Source organism: Rousettus aegyptiacus, unplaced genomic scaffold, assembly GCF_014176215.1.
Source record: "Rousettus aegyptiacus isolate mRouAeg1 unplaced genomic scaffold, mRouAeg1.p scaffold_m13_p_6, whole genome shotgun sequence".
Lineage (NCBI taxonomy): Eukaryota > Metazoa > Chordata > Mammalia > Chiroptera > Pteropodidae > Rousettus > Rousettus aegyptiacus.
Genome location: NW_023416309.1, coordinates 17,223,008 through 17,239,193, shown reverse-complemented (window position 1 = coordinate 17,239,193; position 16,186 = coordinate 17,223,008). Strand labels below are relative to the sequence as shown.

The 16,186-nt window shown below is 41.6% G+C and overlaps 1 protein-coding gene across 3 annotated transcripts in view; it reads left to right on the top strand.

The window, feature by feature from the left end:
• The first annotated feature begins 345 nt into the window (after positions 1 to 345).
• STOX1 (storkhead box 1) overlaps positions 346 to 16,186 on the top strand; it is a 40,202-nt gene continuing 24,361 nt past the window's right edge. For all 3 annotated transcript variants that reach the window (XM_016127342.2, XM_016127339.2, XM_016127341.2), the window contains exon 1: positions 346 to 739. In XM_016127342.2, coding sequence (XP_015982828.2) covers positions 403 to 739 — 337 coding nt within the window. In that variant the 5' untranslated portion in view covers positions 346 to 402. The remainder of the gene's footprint in view (positions 740 to 16,186) is intronic.

Here is a 16,186-nt window from a genome sequence, read left to right as displayed (position 1 = left end):
CGCAGTCAGAGGCGGCTTGGCTCTCCGGGTACCGCGGGGCTCGCCTAGGACTTGGAAAAGCCCAGTGCGGGGCCATCCGGGCAAGGGGAGCTCCGGGCTGGCGGGAGCTGAGAAGTGAAGTGAGACGCCCGGAGCAGGGCAGGGCGAGCGGAGCCCTGGCTGGGTGCGGAGACTGACCCGGTAACTCAGCACTGGGAAACCCCTATTGGGCGACGCGCGGGTGAGAGCAGCGGCCAGCCGCAGGCCGCGCGGCCCGCCCCACCCCTGCCCCGCCGAGCGCAGCTGACCCCGCCCCCGGAGCCCCGTTCCCCCGGCAGCGGGCGCAGCGCGCAGTAAGCTGATCCCTCCGGTCGGCGCGCGGTGCCCCAGCCGCCAGTGCTGAGCGGCCCCCCGCGCCCGCCGATGTGCGAGACTGCGGGTCCTCGCCTCCCGCGCAACATGGCCGGACCGGTGCAGTTGGCGCCGGGCTCGCTGGCGCTGGTGCTTTGCAGGCTGGAGGCGCCGAGCGACGCGGAGGAGCCGAGCGGGCGCGCGGTGTTCCGCGCCTTCCGCCGCGCCAACGCGCGCTGCTTCTGGAACTCGCGGCTGGCGCGCGCCGCCTCGCGGCTGGCCTTCCAGGGCTGGCTGAGGTGCGGGGTGCTGCTGGTGCACGCGCCTCCCGCCAGCTTGCAGGTGCTGCGCGACGCCTGGTGTCGCCGGGCGCTGCGTCCGCCCTGCGGCTTCCGCATCAGGGCAGTAGGTGAGTGCGGGGATGGGAGGACAGGTCGGGTGACCGGAGAGGGCTGTCCACCCGACATTCCCTTCTGCTGGGACACAGCTGCTTCGGCCCCCAAGGTATGCTTCACCGCTGCCCTGGGCCAACTTTAGGGTAGCTCCTCCATTCCTCAACTCTTTCAGCTAGTGGAGCGCACAGGTTCCTGGCAGAAGGCGCTTTCTACTTAGAAAAGTGCTTTGGGGAGAAAGGCCTTGTGCCCCGGGAACCAGAGCTGCGGTCAGGAGACAGGGGCCTCTGTCTCTGAACTACCGGAGCGCGCTTAGGAGGGGTGCGCCAGGGGTTGGCCAGAATCTACCCATTCTGAACTTGCTGCCGCTTTTTTTTTTTTTTTTTTCAATTGGAGCAGACAAAAGTCTGGTTTTCATGTCCTACTGTACTGAATGGAGTGGTGGTCTTGGATCAGGGCCTAGTGGATGGTTTGGGGTCGTTAACTGCTGGGGAAAAAGAAATGATAAATGGCACTCTGGACATAACGCATCCCATTAGCTAAAGAGATTTCCTCCTTCCCAGTCTTTTCAGAGAGCCCATTTGTTTGAAGACAGACAGCAGCTTTTTGCCTGCGTAAAATAGCTTCATTTGAGAAACTAAACCGCAGCCCACACTGAGTGAGTGAGTGAGTGGTCTCTGGCACCGGCAACTAAACTCAGGGAGGCTGTCAGCTCCCTGTAACAGCCTGATTCTGTCTGTCTGCGTTTATGTGGGGTTATGATGCCGATTTGATGGTGTGCTGTTGACAAGTCCTCAGTTGTTCCAACCCTGCGTTTTGACTCCAAGGAACCCCTCTCTGTCTCGGTCCATAAATCCTGCTCCTCCTCCTCCTCCTCCTTCTCCCCCTCCACTTTCTCCTTCCCCTCTCCGCCTCTCATTCCTCCTCACAGCAGGAAAAAAAAAAAAAAAAAAGCGTTTTAGTCCTCAGGAAAGAAACAGTAGCAAGAGGCACTTGATGTCTTGTATCATCTGCTCAAAGGCGGTATCTCCACATCTCAGGCCAGTGAGGTTTTAAACCTTGCCTTTTCACCTCCATGCATTCCCATTCTGTTTGGTATCCCCCCACCCCGCTGCAACTTTTCTTTCCTTAAGAGCTAAAAAGCTTATTTGCAAAGCCACATAAACAGGTTTCATCTCCTTTTACTTGCAGGAATGAGTGAAGAAAATAGGTTTTTGCCTCTGGAAGCCAAAATTCTCACAGGGGGAAAGGGTCTTTCAGACAGGCTGGATGAAAAACTCTTTTCAGTTCTGTGACCTGGGTTTTTCTGGTTTGAATTAGTGGTTGCATTCTCTGGTTCTCCCTTTTGAAGGATGAACATAGAGTATATTGCAGAAAGTAGGTGGATGGAGTTGGGGGTCTAGACCTGAGGGTGAAATAGAAAGGGTTTGTGCCAAGTCAGAGGCAGCCATGATGCCACTACTTGGGGTCCTGCAAGCAGTGGTGAATGCTTGTTCCTGGGTTGGTCCTGTTTGCTGCCATCTGAAAGATGCAGTGGGTAAAGTGAACACGTCCCCAGGTGCTCTAGTTCTCCACCCTCATTGCACAACTTGGGATGCAATGGACATTACACGGTGTGTGCAATACTGTGCTGGGTCATCACCCCTGACTTAGGTCTCTTGGCAGGAATGATTTTGAGGTTTTTAATAGAGTTTTTGTTTTGTTTTAATGACTACAGCACCTGGTATTCCAAGTGGTCTCCCATCCAAGTATTAACCAGGCCCAACCCGAGATCAGACTGGTACGGGCATGTTCAGGGTGGTATGGCCATAGATTTAGTAGAGTCTTGATAAGAATTTGTACATTTTGCTGGAATTTGTACAAAACCACTTATTAAGATGTTTTGAGGAACAAATGGGGAAAGATCTTATTTGATGCGATGGATGCACGTGAGGAGGGGAGCTGTTTTGGATAGAATGGCTAACTACTAGTTTAACTTGGGGTCCTTGAGTCAGGTCAGAGGAGAGGAGACATGAAGACAGCTCTTGGGCCTTCTCAGAGTCCCAGAAGGTGGTGAAAGCAGTAGGATCTGCTTTCCCTCAAAGGAATTGGCAGTTCAGTCTGCTTGCTTTCTGGAATCTGGCAGCATTGGTTTCCAGAAGCTAAAATGAGCTTCCAGGGGAGCAAGGGAAGAGCAGCTGTACACTATTGCAGGTGCTCCTCCATCTCCATTCTTAACTGTTACTTTGTGGAAACAGGCAAAATGCTAGAAAAGATGCAAAGGATCAATTTGGTCAGACCAATTTGGTCACTTTGCTGTAGTTTTTTTTTTTTGGTTGTTTTTAGAGGTTCATTTCTACATAAAAGGATTTGGGCATAGGGATTATTGCCAGCCAGCTCAGAAAAAATGCTGGGAGGGATGGCCATGAGCTTTGTAAACCCACTGTGCTTCCATGGGCCCTTCTTCTGGCTTCTGGACCTGGGACTCAAGGGATCTCTTAAAATATGATGATGGAGTGCCCTTGCCAAGCCAGCAGAAGTGACCTGAGCCCCAGATGCAGATCTGAATTTAAGGCCAGCAAGCAGGAGTGTTTTCTTCATGCTCTGTGCCTTTTCTTTTCCTCTTTACTTTTTCTACCTCAGCTTCCCCCTGTTAAGAAAAATAGTTACCAGAGCATTTCCCTGAAAAAAAGGGACATAGGATCTTGGGCATGATAACCAGGAGCTAACTCTTCTTTTGTGCTCCAGTCTTCAAGTGTTTTCTTTTTAAATTAGCAAATGACATTAACAGATGAAAGGGGTGAGCTCTGGAAGCTAGAGGGAGACATCTGTTTACCAAGCTGAGCCACTACAGGTGGTAGGGGTGGGAGAACACCTGTATTTATTTGGGTGAATCAGTTGTTACTCTGGAACCACCCCTATTGGGGAGGTTAAAGATTAATGATGGCTTCCTGGGGTAAGGGAGGGAAGGCCACTTGGCCAAGCAACTTTGTTCCCCTCTGAAATTAATAGCTGAGGTATCCCTACTTTTTCACCCCCAGCATAGCCTACCATCTTTTCTCATTAAATAAGAATGCCTGTGGTTTTAAAAACATATCTGCTTCATTAATTCATTTATGTGCCAGGTACTGTTCTAGGTGTTTCTGTGTTTTAATGCATCTTTCATTCATAGTTGCATTATCTCAAGGAGAAAATGGAATCAACTTGTTTCCTCCATATTGAGTTCAAGGGGGAATAGCTGGGTGGGATGCTATGTTCTGGAAGCTGGCTGGTTCACAGTCTTTTCCATCCCCTGGTGACAGGTGTGGGCTCTACAGGTTCTGCCTCTGATTTAGTTGGGCAAGAGTTCCGTGGTGTGTGCTTTGGGGGGTGGGGGTGGGTACTAGATTGGGCAAGTCAGGGCGGTGAAAGGGAGGTAATATGAGAATCTTTTCAGATCTCATGTCCCACCTGTCTGCTCCCTGATACATCTCTGAGTACAGAGAGATATCATGGTAAAATTTCAAATGCCCTAGCAGAGTAGAGGCTAGTCACTAATTTGTGCTACATACAAATGCTTTCAGAATCTAGGGTACCAGTACCTGATAGTACAAGAGTTAGGCAAACATCTGAAATGTTCTGACTTATCCTGTGATTTAGGCAATGTCATAGAGGAGTATGTAGAGATGGTGAAGACAGGGAGTGGTACAAGTCCTCTTCTGCCTTGTTTTTGAGTTCCTGCCTTGAATGGTGGTGGGGCATCTTGTAGGTTTTGGTAGCCAATGGATTTTTTTTTTTTTTTGACAATGGAATTTTTAAGGTGACATTTACATTAAGTGAAATGCAGAAATCATAAGTGTAGCATTTGATCCATTTTTCAAACACATAAATGAGTGTAACCCAAATCCCTAATAGGATGTAGAACATTACTATTACCCCAGAAAGTTCCCTCTTGCCCCTTCCCAGTGACCTCTGCTCCTACCCTCAGCTCTGCCCCATTCCAACCACTCTGATCTTTTTAACCATATGTTAATTTTGCCTGTTCAAGAACTTAATGTAAATAGAATCATTAGTATATCCTCTTTTGTGTGAGGATTTTTTAACTCAGCTTAATATTTCTAAGTTCATCTCTCATATTACTAGTTCATTCTTTTTATTGCTGAGTAGAATCCCATTTTGTGAATACGCTACAGTTTATCTATTTTCACTTGTTTCCAATTCATGGCTATTGTGAATAAAGCTTCTGTGAATATGTACAAGTTTTTTTTTTTTTAAATTTTGTTTCTCTTGGGTCCTTACGTAGGAGAGAAATTGCTGACTCACTGACTTGGTTTTGTTTAATCTTATGGAACCTTTTTCCAAAGTTGTACCATTTTTCACTCCTACTGACAAAGTAGTTCTGTTTGCTATACATCTTTGCCAACATTCAGTGTTATCTTACTAACTTTAGCTCGTCTGGTGGTATCTAGTGGTATCTTATAGTTTTAATTTGTATTCCCCTAATGACTGATGTGTTTATCAATTTGCATTTTAAAGTATGTCCAAATCTTTGACTTTTTAAAAATTGTATTGTCTCTATTATTTTTTATTATTGTTGAATTTTTTAAAAATACATTCTAAATATCAGTCCTTTGTTAAAGACATGCTTCGTGACTTCGGTCTAGCCTGTGCCTTGCCTATTTTGTTTTTCAGCGGTATCTTTTGGAGAGAAGTTTTAAATATTGATCAAGTCTAATTTGTCCATTTTTCTACCTTATGGTTTGTACTTTTGCTTTTTCTATAAAGAAATTTTGCCTAACCCAGTGTTTTCTCCTGTGTTTTATTCTGGAAGTTTTATGGTTTTACATTTAGGTCTATGATCCATTTTGAGTTAATTTTTGTGAATGATATGAGGTGTAGGTTAAGGGTTTTATTTTTGTTTTTGTTTTGCATATGGATATCCAATTGATCAAGGACAAGTTGTTGAGAAGACTAGCCTTTCTCATTGAATTGCCTTAGCAACTTTGTTGAAAATCAATTGATTATTCGTAAGAGTTTATTTCCATTGATATTGAGTCTATCCTTTTATCAGTTTCATATTATCTTATTGTACTTCATAGTAAGATTTGAAATTAGATATTGTGAGTCTTCCAACTTTGATTCTTACTTAAAATTGTTTTGGTTACTCTGGGTTCTTTGTTTTTTCACATACATTTTAGAATCAGCTTGTCACTTCCTTAAAAAAAAAAAAAAATCCAGCTGGGATTTTGCTTGGGATTGTGTTGAAATAATACACCAGTTTGAAGTTAGATGAGAAACACATCTTGGTTTGCTGGAGACTAACTTGGTTTTAGAAATGATAGTCTTGTCATCTTGGAGTGCCCTTAGTTCCAGGTAAGCTGGGACAGTTGATCACCCTAATTTGGGGACAACTGACATCTTAATAATCCATGAATATGGTAGATCTGTTATTTTGAGCATTCTTAATGTACTTTTAAGTGTACAGATCTTGAGTATCTTTTGTTAAATTTATGTTTCTAAGAACTTTGTTTTGGATGCTATTGTAAATAGAATTATATTAAACTGTACTTTGGAATAAATGAGGTTTATAGAAAAGTTACAAATATATTTGTATATGAGTTCTGTATTCATCATCCAGTTTCCCATATTTTTTACCTTTTTAAAAAGTGAGACATAACATCCGAAGGGTGGTCTCCACAGGCATGAAAGCCCACTGGGCTGAATCCTATGGAGTCAGTCCCTGCACAGAGGCTCCATATGGTTGTGGCCAGTCCTCACAACCAGTCAACCCGAGGGTCCGTCCCACCCACTGATATGCCAACAGCAATCAAGGAGGGCACATACAACCCACAAAAGGGCACTCCTGGAAAGAGTTCCAAACAAGATGAACCAAAAGAGGCCTACACCAAGACACATTATAATTAAAATGCCAAAGGTTAAAGACAGAGAATCTCAAAAGCAGGAAGATAAAAGCAGTTAGTTACCTATAAGAGAGCTCCCATAAGACTGTCAGCTGATTTCTCAACAGAAATTTGTGGGTAGAAAAGGACTGGCTCAAAATATTCAATGATAAAAAGCAAGGACCTACAACTAAGACTACCTAAGCTATCATTTAGAATCAAAGAACAAATAAAGAGCTTCCCAGATAAGAAAAAGCTAAAGGAGTTCATCACCACCAAACCAGTAGTACAAGAAATGTTAAAGGGACTTCTTTAAGATGGGGGGTAGGGGGGTGGGGCGTGAGAAGATCATAAATATGAATAATAAACTGGCAATAACTATGTATCTATCAATAATTCCTTTAGATGTAAATGGACTAAATGCTTTAGTCAAAAGACATAGGGTAGGTGGCTTAATAGATAAAAATTAAGATGTAATTCACATAACATAAAATTAATCATTTTTAAATGCACAATTCAGTGGGTTTTAGGATATTCACAATGTTGTCCAATCATCACCATTATCTTGTCCATTCCAGAACATTTTCATAACCCCCAAAAGAAACTGTACCCACTAGCAATCTCTTCCTATTCCCTTCCATACAGTCCCTACCAACCACTAATCTACCTCTGTCTCTATGAATTTGCCTATTTTAACTGTTTCATATACATGGAATCACACAATTTGTAGTCTTTTGTGCCTGGTGTTGTTCACTTAGCATAATGTTTTCGTGGTTCATCCATGTTGTATCATATATTAGTACTATATTCATTTTTATGGTGAATAATTACTGTGTGGATATATACCTTTGATTATCCATTTATCAGTGGATGATTTTGGCGGTCATTTTTACTTTGGGAGCACTATGAGTAATGCAACTGTGAACATCCCTGGGCAAATCTGTATATGGACATATATTTTTAGTTTGGGGTAGATCCTACTTGGTTATTTTTAAATAATTTGTTTCTCTGGTAAGATTTCCAATTTGTTTATTCAGCATAGTTATACCAGCTTCTTTAAAATCCTTATAATTCTAATATCTCAGTCATCTCAGGGTCAGTCTCATTGGATGCCTTTTCTTTTTAATGGGTCACATTTTCCTGTTTCTATATTGGCTAGTGCTATGGATTGTATCTGTGACATTGAGTGATATGTTGTAGAGACTCTGGATTCTTGTGTTCTTTGGTAGATGTTGATTTTTTTTATTAGGCAATTAATTTGGCTAGACTCAAAACTCTGAACTCTATCTCCCCTGCAGCATGGCAGCTAAAATCTCTGAAGGTGGACTGCTTGTGCCTGTGCATGTATATATAGTTCATAGTTCAGCTACAGTGTCAGTCTGAGTTTATATGCAAAATTTGGGATTCCACCTCTGTGACTCAGTCCTTTCCACCATCACTGTCCTGCTATTATAGCTACCCCAAACTGTGTCCTTAGAATCTTTAAGTCAGTAAGACTGTGGGTTTCCATCAAAGTTTTAGCTTCCTGGCCTGGCTTCAAGTGGGGCCTGCTTTTAGGTGAAGAGGTAAAAAATGGGAAACTTAGCCACTGCCATTTCTTTTAAAGAGGACCTCCCCTCCAGTTTCTACCTGGTTTGGGTTGCTTTTCAGTACTGTCAGGTATAAAGGTTTTTATATTTTGTCCAAAGTTGTATTTGTTATTTTCAAGAGGTTTGGTCTAATAGGTTCTTGTTTACCATTACTGGAAGCAAAACCCCAATGAATGTTTTTAATTCCTATCTTTTCTCCTCTTCTAAAATGTCATTCTGTTATAGCAAAAGAAATATAGTCAATTATATTGTAATATAACTATAGTTCTGTGGGTACTAGACTAATTGTGGGGAGCACTTTGCAAATTATATAAATGTCTAACCACTATGCTGTACACCTGAATCTAATATAAAATAATATTGAATGTCAAAAAATAAAAATAAAAATGAAAAAAAAAAGTCATTTTGTTGATGAGAGTTGTGTAGCCCAAAGAGAAACTAATGGTCATGACAAGATCATTTAGATAGTCACCAAAAACAAATACCTTTGTTCCACCTCTTCCTTCTTCTAGACAGATCTCTGGTATCTTCCCCATCATTTCTAGCTTGATTATCCTTTTTGTTCTGTTAGGTGATAAGATGGAATAATTCTGTCCACTTTGCAGACAGGAAACAAAATGAAGGCTGTGATGTGGCTGGTGTTGTTTGGGTTTCTTGCTTTTTTCTCTGTTCACCACCAGTCTTCCCAGGGTTCTTGTAAGGGCTCTGGTATTTTTCACCAGCCAGTACCTCAACACTCACACTCCCCAAGAGGCTATCAGATTCCCACATGCCTTTGGTCTACTCCAAGGCCCAGAAAATGGCAGAAACAGCCGCTCCGAACGTGCCCTCTTTCTTTCCCACCCAGGATATTTCCAACCATGTTTTTCTGGCTTTGTTCTGCCAGATGTTGCCTTTTCCTTATTCTGTGCAGGGGAAGCTGAAGGGTTCCATCTGAAAGAGCCAAAGGGCTCACGACAGGTGTCTTCAAGACATATTGTTTATTAAATGGATGATCTGTCCATAACATCTGGGTGTTAAGGAGTGTCCCTGGCTCCATGTTTTGATTTAGCAGCTGGTGGACAAGAGATGACACTTCTAGTTGCTGCCATGTAATATTGAGGTCCAGTGGGATGAAAAGAGCCAGTAATATGGAAATCAATTTGGATTCCTTTGCCCTCACCTTCATGCCCTAGGCAGTAGGTAACCCAAATTCCATGAGTCTTAATTCCTCAGTGTTTGTCAAACCCATCCCTTTTTCTCTGTTTCCACTGATAGGCCTTTGTTCACCCAAGGTCTCACCATTTCCTACCTGAATTATGGCTCCAGCTTCCTCCCTTTTTGCAGTGCCACCTTCTGTGTGGCCCGGTACACTCTAGTTCATTCTCCACCCTCCAGGTAGACTGACTCAGAACATCTAAAATGCAGATTGAATTTTGCTCTTTATCTGCTCAGATCCCTTCTGCTGCTCCCCTTAGTTTTTAATGTGCACTGCAAGGCTCTCTAATCCAATTCCTGCCTAAGCCTCCTTTTTCTCCTCACTTTCTGAAAGGGGCCTGCCTTCCTGTTTCAGTCAGGGTTCAATCAGAGAAACAGAACCAGTATGAGATAGATGACAAGTATTTGGCTCCATGTGATTGTGGGGGCCAGCCAGCAAGTGAATCTGAAATCTCTAGGTCTTTCCATCATGAAGGGCAGGCTGGAAACCTTGGACACAAGCCAAAGCTGCTGCGTATAAGTGGAATTTCTTCAGTTCTGCTCCTAAAGCCTTTCAATTTATTGAAACCTAGATTATGTAAGATAATCTCCCTTACTCTTTTTTCCCCCCCAAGAATTTGTATAAGAGTTTATTTGAGCCAAACTAATGACATCCTGGCAGGCAAGACCTCAAACGATCCCAATAATCTTCCTTACTTAAAGTCAACTGATTATAGACTTTAATCACATCTATAACACAGCGTTGCAGTGATGCCTGGATTAGTGTTTGATTGAAAAACAGGCTGTAGCTTATCTAAGTTGACATGTAAGATTCTCCATCACACTTCCCTTTAGCCGAACTTGGATGCTATCTCTGAACAAGCTGGGCTCTCACATAGGTTGTTTTTGCATGCTATTCCCTCTCCTGTGTGCCTGAGTTGGGTGTTCTTTGGTTTCCCCCATGCCTGCCATTAGTAGAGTCTCCCATTACTGGTGTTTGGACACTCCCAGCTGGTGTTGGGAGCCTGTTGCCCTCCATGGAAAAGCAAATTATTGAGTCATTGTTGTGCTTTAGACACTTCCATTCTTACCTCTGCTGCTGACTGAAGGGTGAATGTCCCAGCAAGTTTGTTGGTCAGTCCCAGGCTATTTGTTTGTTTATTTGTTTTTAAACATGGTCATCTTTCTTTTCTCAATGTATCATGCACTGAACCTTTTAAATATTTTTGTGAATCTCACGTGCGTTACTACTGAACAATACCTGCACAAAATTATTTTCAATTGCAGACAGCAAAACCGAGACTTGAAGAGTCACTAAGAGCTGAAGTTTAAAGTTTCCAGATCATGCAGAATCTCTCTGGTTAGTGGAGAAAACTCATTCAGATTCTTGTCCTGCCACTTACAAGCTATGTGACCTCGAGATAGTTACTTAACCCATCTCAGCTCAATTGTCTTCATGGTACAAACAAGAATATAGTAACTCCTTGCAGGTAGTTTTGAAGATAAGGGAGCCAAGAACACTCAGTCTATGTCTTGTCCAGAGTCAAAGTCAGGGAAATAACAAACATGTGGCATCTCTAGCATGGAGGGAGTAGAAAACGTACCACTGGATTTCGTTCTCTAGCTAGTCCTTCTCCTCTGGGGCCTGTGTTAATTATTGGTAGCTTGGCAAATATTTGTGTTCAAGATCTCAGTCTCTCCTTCTGTCCTGTCCTTCCTGTTGTATCCCAGACTCTTGGGTACTGGTCAAGTCTATAGTCCATTGTTATCCAGTGTCTTAACTCAGATCCCAGAGGGTGCTTGGTGCCTGCCATGGAAAGAGCCCTGAACTGGGATTGCAGTGCCTGACCGTGGAACTAACCCTGTTGCTAAGTTGCTGGGAGTCTTCAAGTCAGTTAGCTCACTTCTCCGGACCTCTGGGTCTTCAGCTATGAGCAGTTTACTGCTCACTTTGGTTCCGTTTACTGGCTGAAACTTCCCAACTTCTGGCTTGGCACTAGTCTGTGGCTAAATCAGTCCCCCAGTCACCTCTGTCAAGAGACCCAGGGAAGAACAGACAAAAGCTTACATTGAAGTTGCTTAAGATATTTTCCACAAATAGGAGAGTCATACCTTCCTTTTAGTCTTGCCCAGACATCTTGATTCTCTAATACTCTTTCCCCTTTGAGAAGCATCTGAAGTGTCAGAGCTGTTGACGCACCCATAGCATGCTGGGCCTCCCTTTCTCACACAATCATTTGCTAGGTATGCATTTACTATGTGCCTGGTCCTGCAGTGGTCAATACAGAGGGGCAAAAGGCTCATGCTCTGACCTCAAGGAGCTTATAGTCTAGGGAGTCAGATGGACAAATAAATGATACAGAGTCATAGGGAACAATAGAAGCACAGCTAACCAAGAGTCCTGTGTGTGCGTGTGCATGCGTGTGCATGCTCGTGCATGCTCGTGCATGCTCACATGCATGTGTTTGCAGGAAGGGCTTTCTGAGGGAAACAATACCTAAACTAAGATGGGAAGAATGAGTAGATGTTAGCTTGATGAGAAACACATTTTAAGCAGAGGGAGACGATATGTGTCACAGGACATGGCCCACATGGGGAACCATAAGCAGCTGAGAATGGAGTGGGAGGTAGGCAGTAGCATGAAGGGCCTGGAGTGGGATTGGCCTGGGACTGGCCTTGACCGCTGCACTGAGGTTGGATTTGAGCCTAGGCCAATTAAAGAGTATTAAGCAGTAGAGTATACATATGTGTTTGTGATTACATGTATAATCCTGTTTAACATGATACATGGTAAATATTTCCCAGACTTATTGGTGCATTTTCTTCTGCTGAATTGTCACCTCAGTGATGATGCCTTTCAGGGGTTATATAACCCCTGTGGACCTACTGCAGTTATGCCGTTGGTTTCATGGTGGTCTGTCATCTGAGTAAGGCCATAGAAAGAGCCCAATGGCTTTACAGGACACCCAGGATCTAATCCTTTGTCACTAATCAGCTGTGAGTGACCAGCTTCTCATCCAACCCTCTGGGGGCTTTGGTTGCCTCGTCTATTGGTGAGCATTCTGCCTGCTCTTTTGACTTCATAGAGTTGGCATCAGGCTCAGATAAGATACTGTGAAAACACTTTGAAAAGTACAAAGTACAAGCACCATGATGTCATTCTATTTATTTATTATGTCTTCTTTATCTTTCATCAATGTTTTATAGTTTTCAGTTTACAAGTCTTTCACTTAATTAAACTTTATTCCAAACGATTTTATTCTTTTTGATGCTATTGTAAGTTTTTTCCCTTAATTTCTATTTTAGATAGTTCTTTGTTAGTGTATAAAAATGCAACTGATTTTTGCATGTTGATTATGCATCCTGCAACTTTACTGAATTTGTTGATTAGTTAACAAGTTTGTTGTTGTTGTCGTTTTTGTTTTTGTGGAGTCTTTAGGGTTTTCTACATGCATAATCATATCATCTGTAAATAGATAATTTTACTTCTTCCTTTCCAATTTGGATGTCTTTTATTTCTTTTTCTTGCTAATTGCTCTGCCTAGGATTTCCAGGACTATGTCGAATAGAAGTGGTGAGGGTGGGCATCTTTGTCTCATTCCTGATCTTAGAGGAAACACTTTCAGTTTTCCCCCATTGATTATGTTAGCTGTAGGCTTTTCATATACGGCCCTTTTTATGTTAGTTAACATTAAAGTACTTTTATTTTGCATTTATGGATTGGAAGACTTAGTATTTTTTAAATGTCCGTGTTACCCAAAGTGATCATCACTATAGATTCAATGCAATCCCTATGAAAATCTCAGTGGCATTTTTTACAAAATAGAAAAAACATCTCTAAAATTTGTATGGGATCACAGAGGACCCCGAATAGCCAAAACAATCTTGAGCAAGAAAACAAAACTGGAGGCATCTCACTTCTGGATTTTAATATGTTACAAAGCTATGGTAATTAAAATAGTATGGCGCTGGCATACAGACTTACACAACAATATAACAGAATCGAAAGCCCAGAAATAAACCCATGCGTATATAGTCAACTGATTTTTGTTAAAGGTGCCAAGAATACAAAGAGGGGAATGGATAATTTCAACAAATAGTGCAGGGAAAACTGGATATTTACATTGCAAAAGAATGAACTTGGGCCTGTTCCCATGAAGTATCTTCATGTGGAAGGAGTTGATCGGCTCGTAGAGCAGGCCCAGAGGTCACTATTTCCTGATGGTGGGATGGAGAGAAACAAAGTAAAAACTGCCAAAGGGCCCCTCTCCCAGGGAGGTAAATTTGTTGGAGGGTGGTGGTGGGCCATGGGGAACAGATAGGCAGAGTCTGGTCTGTTTGACGAGTATTAATTCTGTGACCTGGGGCAGAGTTTTCCCAGCACCCTGATCCTGCAGCCCTCCACTTCCAAATGACAGTTACCACGCTTGCCTGCTCCAACACATGGGGGTAGGGAGGTACATGCACATACAGTGGAGGTGTCAGGAAGGGGTAGAGTTTGACTTCCTTTGAGTTCACAAGTTTCATAGATTAGAGGACTTTCAAAGGTGCCCCAGAGGTTCGACTAAACTGTGCTAAGAAAGATATCAGACTTTAAGCTTTTACAATCCAGAGAACTCTTTAGATCAGCTACCTTTTTATGGATGAGGAAACAAAGTGCTTGCCCAAGATCATTTGCAATATTAAGCTTATTATATGATAATGAACTTTAAAAATTTTTATCTGTTGGGTAAAAAAATGTGCAGAATGATCCCCTTCTTGTTGATGCGAGGCTCTTCACCATTTCTTTAGCAGTTAATTAAGGATTGGAAAGTCCCTTGTTTTTAAGTCAAAACAGCTTTTGTCTCCCCAAGTCTGAAACCATCAGTTATATATATCTGTATTCATTTGATGGAAGAATCTGGCAACACAGATTTTCCATGGCTGATTAGTCTTACATAGTGCAGTTACTTATAAATTATATTTTTAAAATGAAATGTTTCACTTTGGGGGGGGTAGTGAGGTATATTTCTCATGCAGAAAGTTTTATCGTTTTTAGATATGCAGTCTGAGTTTTGACAAACATAAATGGTTGTGTCCCCACCACCACAATTAAGATACAGAACATTTTTATCACCCCCCAAATTCCCTAGTGACCCTTTATAAGCAATCTTGTCCTTCCACTCCTGGTCTCTGGCTACCACTGATCTGATTTCTGTCCCTATAATTTTGCCTTTTCTGGAATGTCATAAATTAATCATACGGTATGTCACCTTTTGTGTCTGGTGTCTTTCACTTTGGATAATGCTTTTGAGATTCATTAGTGTGCGTTATCAGTAATTCATCCTGTTTTGTTGCCGAGTGGTGTCCCATCATAAAGATGTTCTACAGTGTGTTCATCCATTTACCTAGTTGATGAACATTTAGGTTGCTTGCAGATTTTAGTGATTATAAATAAAGCTGCAATAAACATTTACTAACAAGTCTTGGTGTGGGTATGTTTTTATTTCTCTTGGGTAAATACCTATGTGTGAGATGAGAGAGCTGTTTTCCAAAGTGACTACCATTTTGCATTCCTACCAGCAATGTATGAGTATTCCATTTAAGCATTTGATATTATATTTTATTTTATTATTTTTGGCTATTCCAATATGCAGATACATGTATTTCATTATGGTTTTAATCTGTATTTCCCTAATTCCTAGTGAGTTGAGTATCTTTTCATGTGTTTATCTACCATTTGTATCTTGTGATGAAGTGGTGTTAAAATCTTTTGCCCATTTAAAAAAAAATTGTTTTTTTTCTCTTTATTGAATTATAATTCTTCACGTATTTTAGATACAAGTTCTTTATTAGATATGTGTTTTATAAATATTTTCTCCCAGTCCATGGCTGGTCTTTCTATTATTTTTACCAGTGCCTTGCAAAGAAGTTTTTAATTTTAGTGAAGTACAATTAATCATTTTTCTTTATTGTTTGTGTTTGTTGTGTTGTGAGAATTCTTTGCCTAATCAAGATCACAGAGATTTTTGTCCTTTTAAAAATTTGATACTTTTTGATTTATAGTTAGATCTGTGATGCACTTCATGTAAATTTTTATATATGGTGTAAGTTATGGGTAGAGGTTCTCATATATATGTATATTTTGCGTATGTATGTCCAATTTTTCAAGAACCATTTGTTGAAAAGACTGTCCTTTATTGAATAACCCTGGTTCTTTGTGGAATATCAGCTGACTACATATCTTTTAGTCTATTTCTGGACTCTGTTCTGTTCCTTTGATCTATATACCTCTTTTTTTTTTTTTAACCAATACTCCACTGTCTTGATTACTGTAGTTATATAGTAAATCTTAAAATCGGATATTGTAAAACCTCTAACTTTGTTTCTTTTTGCTTTGGTGATTATAGGCCCTTTGCTTTTCCATATAAACTTTAGAATTAGTTTTTCAATTTCTACAAGAAAAAATTCTTGCTAGTGTTTTTTTTAGGATTGTGTTAAATCTATAGCTCAATTTCAGGAGGCTTCACATCTTGGCAATATTTAGTCTTCTGATGTAGGTACACAATAGATCTATTAAATCTTCTTTGTTTCTGACTGTGTGTTACAAATGTAAATTTTGACCTTTGACTTCTGGAGTCTTTGAAAGCCTTCTGTGAAATCAAATGCCTTCCAGATACCAAGGAGTAAGAATGCAGGTGCATGAGGAAGCAGATAAAAGGGAGCCCCCAGAAGAAGCATTTAAATTCTCAAGAGGCACAGGGACACAGAGGATCAAAACAACAAAGCTGGTGGGCTAGGGAATTGGAGTTAGAAGTATTTTCAAGGCCTGCACCCTGCCCAGAATTGCTGAAGGCCTTTT